At 36.4% G+C, this 10,581-nt stretch overlaps 2 protein-coding genes across 2 annotated transcripts; one reads left to right on the forward strand and one right to left on the reverse strand.

Moving 5' to 3' along the window:
* Window positions 1–467: 467 nt before the first annotated feature.
* LOC121253356 (ATP-dependent DNA helicase PIF1-like) lies at window positions 468–2,063 on the forward strand. Its single transcript, XM_041153381.1, has one exon. The coding sequence runs from the start codon at window positions 468–470 to the stop codon at window positions 2,061–2,063; it is 1,596 nt and encodes a 531-aa protein (XP_041009315.1).
* Window positions 2,064–2,577: 514 nt separating this feature from the next.
* On the reverse strand, window positions 2,578–6,781 carry LOC121252481 (AUGMIN subunit 2-like). Its single transcript, XM_041152153.1, has 6 exons — window positions 6,558–6,781; window positions 5,775–5,900; window positions 5,549–5,653; window positions 4,345–4,413; window positions 3,679–3,792; window positions 2,578–3,126 (listed from the first exon to the last, which is right to left on the reverse strand). Exons 1-6 carry the CDS (start codon window positions 6,678–6,680, stop codon window positions 2,758–2,760), a joined length of 906 nt encoding a protein of 301 aa, XP_041008087.1. The 5' UTR covers window positions 6,681–6,781; the 3' UTR covers window positions 2,578–2,757.
* Between the last annotated feature and the right edge of the window lie 3,800 nt (window positions 6,782–10,581).

Genomic DNA, 10,581 nt, shown 5'->3' on the forward strand with positions numbered 1-10,581 from the left:
CAACCTCCAAAAAGCCCCCCAAACTAAACCATGTAAAGCCCAATACTTCCCATTGGACGGCGCCGGTAAGCCCAAACAGCTCTTCTTCTTTTCACAATTTTCTGTGCACTAGAGAATTAAAATCTGCAATATTATCTGAAATCCGAGAATGAAGATGTTCCTGGAATCATGACTCATGAGACGTAAATATTTGATGGAAGTTTGGAACAGTCGCAAAGCCACTCGAGAAACCAAACTCGATCATTTGGTAAGGCAAGTCTTTAGTTACTTTACATTCATTGCTCTCGTTGTGCCTCGCTTGGCTCCTATACGGAATAATCCCAATTTAGTGCCAGTTTTGAAACTTCATTTTCGATGCTCAATGTGCTGCATTTCATGACTGTTACTGTCACTATCTTGAGAAAGAATCTTAGTTTGGCAAAATTTTGTAGACCCAGAACGGGAATTGCGAGAAATGAATAAGAACTATGGGTGTGACGATGTTTATCGCCACTGCAATAGCTGCTTACAGAAACTTTAGCACCAAAAGTTTTGGGAAAAACACAAAATCCGCTCAAAGTTGGTACAGGAGTAAAAACAAACCCAGAAAGAGCGAACCCAGAAACCCTAGGACCAGAATCAAGTGGACTGACCAACAAAAAAAAATCATATCTGCAGTTTCTGCGGGCAGTTCCGTGTTCATCACGGGCTCGGCAGGGACCGGAAAAACAGAATTGGTTAAGCATATTATCGAGCTGTTAAAAAAATGTCACTCCCCATCTGGGGTCTTTGTCACAGCGTCTACTGGGGTCGCAGCGTGCGCTATTCGGGGACAAACGTTGCACTCTTTTGCGGGCATTGGGTACCCCATGGCGGATCGCCGCACTTTGCTGGATAGGGTTCTTCAGAATAAGAGGGCCTACAGGAGGTGGAACAAAGCTGAGGCATTGGTTATTGATGAAATTAGCATGGTTGACGCAGAGCTGTTTGAGAGTCTTGAATACATTGCAAAGAAGTTACGTGGTGGAGATGAGGTTTGGGGTGGGATTCAGCTTGTCGTGAGTGGTGATTTCTTTCAGCTACCACCAGTTTTTGGTCATCAGAATTCGTCGGGCAAAGTGTTTGCATTTGAAGCTGATTGCTGGAATGCAAGTTTTGATATGCAACTTGAGCTTACGGAGATTTTCAGACAATCAGATGCTCGGTTCGTCAAAATGCTTCAAGGTATAAGGAGAGGGGATTGTGATCCTCAGGACTTAGAGGTTCTAGAACAGTTGTGTTCGAGGACCGAGTCGGATGAGTTAGATCCGTCTGTGGTACAGCTCTATCCATTGAAAGAAGATGTAAGGAGAGTGAACGAGACGAGGATGGAAAGCTTTTCCGAGGCGGCCACCACATATTTAGCCTCTGACAGTGGTGAGAATCCCTGGAAGATTCAGCTCAAAGAAGGGATAGCACCCGATGAGCTTTTCCTCTGTGAAGGTGCAAGAGTAATGCTGATCAAGAATTTGAATACTTGGCGTGGATTGGTGAATGGTAACACGGGTACAGTTATTGGATTTTCAGAGTCAGAGGGTGTGGATGTAAGAGATATATGTTCTGAAAACCGGCTGCCTATAGTCAAATTTGATTCAGGGCCAACGAAGGTGATTGAGCCAGAAACTTGGGTTGTGACAGAGGGAGATACAGTTGTTGCTAAAAGAAAGCAGCTGCCCCTTTTACTGGCATGGGCTCGAAGTATTCACAAGTGCCAGGGCATGACTCTTGATAAACTTCACACCAATCTATCTAGAGCTTTTGGCTGTGGAATGGTCTATGTTGCACTCTCCCGGGTGAGGAGTTTGGAAGGTCTTCAGTTATCTGGTTTCAGTCCCTCGAAGATCAAGGCACACCCGAAGGTCTTGCAGTTCTACAAAAGTTTTGCTTGTGAACCAAGTACTACTAAGGGTACAGATGAAGGTGCCAACAAGATCAGATTTGACACCAGTGGCTTAGTACATGTTTCAAACACAACAAACAAAGGAGCATCAGAATACCATTTTTCTCTTTCTGAATTCATCTCTTCACGTCAGAAAAGAAAATGAAAGTCGCAGATATTTTCATGTTTTTTCTCAAAGGATTAAGATGAAAGCTTAGCCAAGCTATCATGTTGGACTCGGTTAAAAAGGAATGAAAAAATTCAGGACGAAGAATAAAGTGTTGCTCTTTCTTTTAACGACCACAACTCTTTTGAGGAATCTGAAAGAAGCCTTTATTACAAATCCTCGAAGTGGGCAAATACATATATTCTTGTAGATGTATACAGTGAACAGTGATTATTCATCCGTGGCATTGTCCCTTGAGCACTCATCACTCGATCCAATTGTAGTATGCATGAGGTACCAATAGTACCTTCTGCATGATGCTAACCAGAAACACATAAAAGGAACCTGTTATAGCCTCTTGCCTCCGATCAAAGTTTAGGTGCTATGAAGAGCATAGGAGGGTTGAATGCTAAATATTTTGCCCAAAGTGCAGATAAGTGTGGAGAGGTGGACCAGAGGCAAATACGAGCATACCGGTGGAGGAGAAAGAAAAGATGGCAGGAAAATATGATCATGTTCAGAATAGCAGATTAGAGAAAGTTATGTATTACTGCACAAATGAGTGGATTCTTCATGGTTTATGCTTCTGCTGTTGAACATTCTCATTGCAAGTGGATATATAGTGCAAGCAGAATACAATCTTAATAAGAACATTAGTACTGCAAGACAAACAATGATATCCGCCTGTGTGAGACTAAATTCCACTCGTTTTAACCGAAGGGGGCCACGACAATCTCCTATGGCTTGTGCCATCAACCTGACTAAGATCAGAAACCTCACTGTTTTCATCCCCTGCTTCTTGTCTCTCCATTTTTTGCCTACTTAGGCTCCTAGTAACCAAGTCATCAAAGCTTGGGCCATTTCTCCAGGGTGGTGGAGTCACACAGTTGGAGTCCCCTGCAACTCTTTGGGAGCTGTTCTTGACTGGTGTTGCAGGCAAAGAGGAATTGGAATGACCCACTCTCAGATTCTGAAGGGTTGCAAACGATTCTCTCATGGCAGACATGGCCTCAAAGAATCGGGTGCATGATGCTAAAGCAACTGGGATCGGGCGAAGCATTTCCTGCATCAGTAGAAGAAGATGAGGATTACCTTTCTGAGACAGAACCAACTCTTTAAGCACATGTTTCATGGCTACAGTAATTAAAAAGAAAGCTCAAGAACGAATCGACTGGAAGACATGAACTACAGCACGGATATAAGTTCTGTATTAGCATATCTTTAGGATTTCATGAAATGGATAGCATATTACTATTGATCAAAACACCTTTTACCTCCAGTCCATAGTGGATGTTTAACCTTTAGCATTTTGATTATCATAATTTGTGAATGAGTTTAGAAAGACAAATCAACCATTCAAAAGGCTAATAATACGCACGCTGCTTCACCAGAACCAGAAGTCTCCCATGATCTCTCACACTTCATCCAAAACACTACACTTATTACAGTGTAGTTTAGTATAGTATACACTTTTTAACTTAAAACAGGAAAACATGGGTGTGTCTAACCACGGAATGTGATCTGGAACTACGAATGGAATGACAAATGACATATATGGCATATCAGGCATTCTGGAACTTGTTTAGAAACAAATTAAATGCCTCTAGAAACTTACTCCCCATACTGAAGGGGGCTCCTTAAAGTTCTGACTCCATTGAAAATCTGCAACTGACGTTGTCAAGGCACCATAATCACTAGCAGCCTTCATCAGTAATTCAGAAAATTGCTTCTGCACGAACCCAAACAAAAGATGGCAAACATTAAAAATGCCGACTTTCAAGTGACCGAAAAGTTAATGTAACCGTTTAATAACCTTCTACAAGAGCTAGACTTAGAATTTACAATTTGGACTTAAAATATGGGCAAACTTTCTGATTACGATTTACATGTTAAATTTAAGTGAAATTAATAACACCGGTACTAGCAATTATATGTTATGGTCTATGCTTATAGCACATTCATACATTGAAATACTATATCAATTCAATCTCTCATCCGTTCTCTTCTCGTCCATCCATAAAAATGGCTGTCATTCAATAAATACATGCTGTTATTCTATCAATAAGTCCCCACCTTAGGGAAGGTACTAGATGATAAAAGTCACTATTTTGCATTCTAGCATCGACAGTCCCACTACATGCCCCACACCTATGCCTATTTCTTGCATCAAAAGCTGTTAGTTTGACAAGCAGACTAGTCACGAGATGGTGAGTGAATGAGAAATACGAGTTAGGGGTCAAAATGTGGGTTGGGAGAGAGAGATGAAACTTGTTGGACCAACCTGATATTCTGCTTCCACTGGAATGCAATCCAGTGAATATGGCTGTTGAAGACGAGCTATTATGCGATCCTGTCAACATTCAACATTGAAACATGCGTTCACAGGTTTAATAAATTTATTTGACTTAATGTGAAAAAGGTTCTGTATGCTGAAGAAATTGAAATGATTTTCACTCTCATGGTCACCATTATTCAACCTGAAAAACACAAGTATGTTAATGAAAACATAATCATCCATAGGATCAGAATCGATGTCAAAATGTTCCCTTTCAGGTTGCAATATCATTACCTAAGCTATAGTCCTTACTGACTGCAATGACAAGATCTTGGCTATAGTCATTTAGTAAGAATAATTATGAGGACAGATGCCTGATACTAAGCCACAAAAAAAAAAAATATTGTTGGAGGCTGGAAGAATCTATAAATATTTTGCATTACAGTCAACACACACAGAGGCTCTGTTTGTTTTCATTGGGAATTATTACTCTGGGATTATATTTCTTCAATAATTACAACTGGCATACAAAAATTTGTTTTTCAAACTCCAAATTATAGGCCCATGAGTAAAATAAATTAATTTATGAGCAATATTTTTATAGGATCTTTTATCATAACATAAAGTTATAAGAACAATGTTGAATGCACTAGGTATAAGAATAAGAAAACTTCCGAGGAAGCAGAACCTGGTCATGTAACAGTTTACAAACAGGTCAATTTTACTCACAAATCATAATCAAGATAAGATACAGAAATAAAGGCGTCTCTAGAGGGCCCATAGAGAGGAAATCCATGATCCAGTGTAGCATTTGAATGCACAAAATGGAATCCTCACTCCCCTGCCTGCTCATGGATAGGAGGAATAATTGTTGAGAACTGTAGTAGTCACAGATTTTCCAAAAACTAAGAAACCAAATAGTCCCATAAGTTAACCAATACCAAATGTAATACTACCATATATTAGAGTAGCCCATGCTACTCCAAAATCTAGAGCAAGAAAACATAGCATATAGATGCCCAGTTTTCAAAAGTGTGTGCGCATGCACGATGCATACTTGGTTCATGTTCTGCATATGTATACACGTATAGAAGATTGGACATGGATATTTTCAAGGGGAAACAGAAGGAGCTTTAGCATGAAGCATATACCATTTGACCTTAAAATTGCAAAGAAGACAATAATGAAAAAAATGAAATCAAAATAATACCTTATTCTGAATGACATCTTTCAATATAGTTGTAATCCTTGCCAAAGTCTCAGTCTTCTTTTCCATTTCGGTCACATGCGTCAAATGTGCCACATTTTTATCATCCTTAAATTTTACTAACCAAGTTAGAATAAGTGAAACTGCAACCCAAAACATCATATTCTAATTTCATTTTCTTTAGTTACCCAAAACTATCATACTGTAAAATGAAACTGGTATTACTCACCTTTCGTCCTTGAAGTTCCACTTGCAGATCTACTATTTTTCTTTGTACAGCGGTGAGTTCTCTTAATACCCTTATCAAGTCATCGCCCTTCTCACCAGTTGTAGTGGATAAGTTCTGGAGTTCTTCCTACCCAAAAGGGAAAAAAAAAAGTGATGACCTTAATCATAATTGGACTGGTACATGTCGTGCACTTAAATTTTTTACTACAACGTTGCAATTTTGTACTTGAAGGCATTAAAAAAAAAAAAAAAAAAAAAAGAAGCAACAAAACATACTGCCTTTAGTACCTTAGAGTAGACCACCACCTCTCATTCCAAACCGCTTAAAAGCCCACAAAAAACACTCCTTCATACATTCCCATTAAAGAAAAAACTAATACAACTTATTAAGTTATAACTTGGATCTCATTTATTTCTGGAAAGAGTCATGCTGGGGATCCAAAACAACCAAAACTAATGTCATCTCCCTTCATTTCTGACTTGTATTCCAAAGTACCCCCACAATATACAACCCCCCCCCCCAAAAAAAAAAAAAAAAAAAAAACTTAATTCCACACAAGAGACCGATATTTAACTGGGTGTTTCAAGTGAGCTTCAATATGGACAACACACACAAATTGTGGGTAGAAATGGAGCTACATTCTATCAAACAGAAGCAAAATGGGTCGAGATCAGAATTCCCAAGAGTGACGCAAAATGCAAAACAGAACATACATTACTGTTAAAGGCGGTTAAAGGATGATAACAATTGCACAAAAGCAAAATGCAAAATCAGAATTGCCACCTGAGTAGGAGAAGGGGAAACAGAGAAGCCGAGATCCGCAGCAATGGAGAGAGCATCGGACATGCCTGCAATGCGCCTCAGAGGCTTCTTTCCAACCCAAGTGGAATCTGTCCCCATTGACATTTCCTGCCCCCTGCCAATTTTTTGAGTTGGGTTAGACAGCAATTTGAAATCTCTCCGAAACGTAAAAAGACTTTCTTCAGCACAGCCCCCTTAAACATCACAACTTTGAAAGATAAATAAATAAAATATGAAAATAATTCGTATAGTGGCTTGTCTCTGTCTCTCGTATATCAATCACCATATTCTAATTTTAAACATTTTATTTTTCAGATTTTCAATTTCTGTCAAATCAATCTTTCTATTTATACACAATTAATAATGTCATGTAAAGCCCACAAACTAAAAGACAAAAATCATTTTAGAAATTAAAAAAAAAAAAAAAAATTTAAACAATGGGGACACAAATCAAGCTCCAACTTGGGTCATCTCAAGCGGGTGGGTGGCTTGGGAGCACCGCGTCCCAAGCAGCGTTGCTTGGGGTGCAACCCAAGCGACGTGGCCCAGATCACCCAACTCACAAAGCACGCGACCTATATGATCTAGGCACCTAGACGTGTCTGGTCCGGTCGGTATTGGAGGAGAATTTTGGATCCAATCTTTCAGTCTATCAAAAGTCTGGATCCGACCGATAAGGCCTTTGGACCAGATCAGACCGTTTTGGTCCGGTTCGGTCGGCCTCAGTATCCATTTTTTTTTTCTTCTATTTTTTCAAGTTTTTGACAAAAAATTATATAAACTGATAAAAAATAATAATAAGTGAATGATTTAATTTTAGTTGCCTAACTAAGTATATAATTAACTAATTAAGTATTTTAAAATAATAATTTCAATAGTATGTGTATTATTAATAATAATTAAATAGTTAATATCTTGTCTTAGAATTCTTAATCTTTAATATTTTATATAATCTAAACATAAATAATTAAGTTAAAAGAAAATTAGAAGAAGATTACATTATAATTAGTTAAAAGAAAAGTACATAATTACTTATTTTTAATCTATATTAACTACTTAAAAAATTATAAATTGTAACATAAGAGATCTTAAGAGACGACAACAATTGATGAGACAAGATTATACATTAATGATGACTAAATATCATGTATATCAAAGTAGACAAGCGGCAATAAAATACTATGAAGCTGACTGTAACTTCTTAAGAAATGGAATTAAAAGTGTAAGAAACCATTTGAGAATTATTGCTTTATAAAAAAAAAAAAAAAAAAAGTAAGAAATCACTGATACAAATTTTTTACAAAGATAACCCATAATAAAAGAGAATGAAGTATATTGGGAAGCTTGTGTTGGTAAGCCATGAAAAATCGATGGTCAGCCTATTCATGCTGGAAGGCTTTTAGGGTGGTCCCGGTAGTGTTCCCTCAAGTTCTTAATTTATTTATTTCTCTTTGGATATATGAAATCTTTGTTTAAAAACATGTCTTAATGAATTCTTTATTCAAATCTAATGAATCCACTACTAATATCCCCATAGAACCTGATAATATCAACCAAGAATATTACAGTATAATAGATATAGAAAGAAATCTACAAGACTGGATAATTCCTAATGTTCCAAAAAACCAAATATACAAACATTCTACTTTTTCTTCTAAATTATCATTTCTTACAAATTATACAATTAAAACAGTAGGAAAAACTATTAATTTAAATAATGATTATGAATCATTACAATTATTAACAAAAGAAGCAATTAAACATCACAAAGAACAGAAATATTCTTTCATACATATTGGACTAGTACAAGTAGCTATAAAATCACTCACTATAAGTAGATTATACACCTCAGCATTACTCTGTTTAAGAGACGAAAGACACTATAATTTTCATGATTCATTACTTGGAATGATAGAATCAAGTCTGTTCGAATGACCAGTTTATTTTAATTGTTATCCCAATTATTCTCTTTCATTATTCGATACTAATATTTTACATGTTTTAACATTAAATATTAAAACAAATGGTTATCAGATGATGAAAGGATCACATCCTTTAACAGTAGTTTACAGGATACATTATAAATTAATAAAAACAACATTAAAACTACAAGCACTTATTACCAGTCCAAAAGGATATACATTATTATTACAATCTAGTACACAAAACTCTAGTATACAAATTCATAAACAAATCAATTGGAATCAAATTACTCTTCCTAATGAATGGCAATGAGAGAATATTACTCCATTACCTAAGATAGAAAATAATTCTAAAGATGATCTTTAATATATATATCAAAAAGCGGACAGAACAGTCCAAATATCTTTTTAACCTTTTAGAAGATCTTTTTCACATTATTTTTCTCCAACACCCTCTAGTTATTATACACCTAAATCTGTTCTTACATCAATCTCTCAGAATAAATCCAAAATTTTGACACTAGATCTTTTGACACTAGATCTCAGAATCTTGACACACAGATTAGGAGAATTATTCTTGAAAGTATTATTGATACACCAATATATACCATTAACCATCCTTACAAAGCATCCACCTCCCATAACCCTGAAAAAGGAACTTTCTTCTCCAACATATTCATTAGGCGTAAATCCCAGGTAATAAATAAATAATATTAATAGTATAATATTAATAAGAATAATAGGAATAGGCGGTAAAACCAGTCATATGCATGATAGCAGATAGAGCAGGCCGTATAACCGACTATATGCATGAGGAAGTAAATAGTATAGAAAAAAGATATAAAATAAACTTCTTCATTAAAAACATAATACATTCAAGGAGACTAATTCTCAAAGGAGTTGGAAGCAGAAGATATAAAGAAATGAAGATTTATAGAGTGAGGAGGACAGGAGTTGAGTGATTTGAACGAGAGAGGAAGAGGCTTCAGATGGGAAATTTTGAATTCCCTCCTTTCTTTACAAACTCCTTTATATAGACACTAGAACAGTACAAAACGACGATTTAATAATACATGTACAGTACCAGCCGACACTAAAAACAAACTTAACACAGTATAGGACACGTGAACTAATATGTACAAAATCATTTGTTGCTTTCCTGGACAATAATTTGAAATGAATAATAATCTTTTGAGGAGATAATATTTCTGACGACTTTCTGCTAATTAATTGAGATATTAGCAATCTTTTGGAATCACATAATCTAGGGATCATAATTTGCTAATTTCAGATCAAACGGATCTTGAGAATCCATGTAACAGCCCACAAGAAATTCACTGGTAGAATTTCTTTTGACCTTAGGAACCTCATGAAAACCCATACGTTTTTACGAATCGATCAATCGCTCAGGTTTTAGTCTGTCATCATAATCAGTGTTATCACTCACTATGGTGCTAAATTTACGAGTTTAATTATTTGAGGTAGTTTGAAGTGTTAGAATGCATTATGGTCTACGCCATTAGACTCAGTGGATTATTTAGGATTTTATGGCGCAATAGCCTATTTTCATAATTCCGGACGAAACGTCTGTTGAAAATTGTGAAATTATTTTTTAGGGGCACTTCGGGGTTGAATTTCGGTAAACGATTTTCACTATAGGTTAATATGAATATTTAGAATTTTTAGTACTAATTTTATTATGCAATTTTTTGGAGTGAATAGTAACCTTGATAAGCGCACCTAGTGCAGTGTTTTTAAAATCACAGTGTGGAATGCCCAAATTAGGTTAGGGAAGTTTTATTTGGACACTCAACAAGATCTTAGCCACACATAGTGAATAATATTAGACATTTGGCATAAAGAAAAACCATTAGATAGATTTGTGAAGGAATCAAGGTGTGAGATCATGCCACTTAAGCAAAACTGTGTTTCATCTGTTCAACCAAATTGTGCCAGACCAAAGAGGGTTTCAACCCTAGCAAAACCCTAAATGGTTGGAATCCAATTGAAACCCCAAAAGCTTGGTTGAAACCAAAACCCTAAATGGTTTTCCCAAACCCTAAAGTTGGTCTCCAAACCCTTTT

The sequence above is a fragment of the Juglans microcarpa x Juglans regia genome, chromosome 2S (genome assembly GCF_004785595.1).
Source record: "Juglans microcarpa x Juglans regia isolate MS1-56 chromosome 2S, Jm3101_v1.0, whole genome shotgun sequence".
Classification (NCBI taxonomy): Eukaryota; Viridiplantae; Streptophyta; class Magnoliopsida; order Fagales; family Juglandaceae; genus Juglans; species Juglans microcarpa x Juglans regia.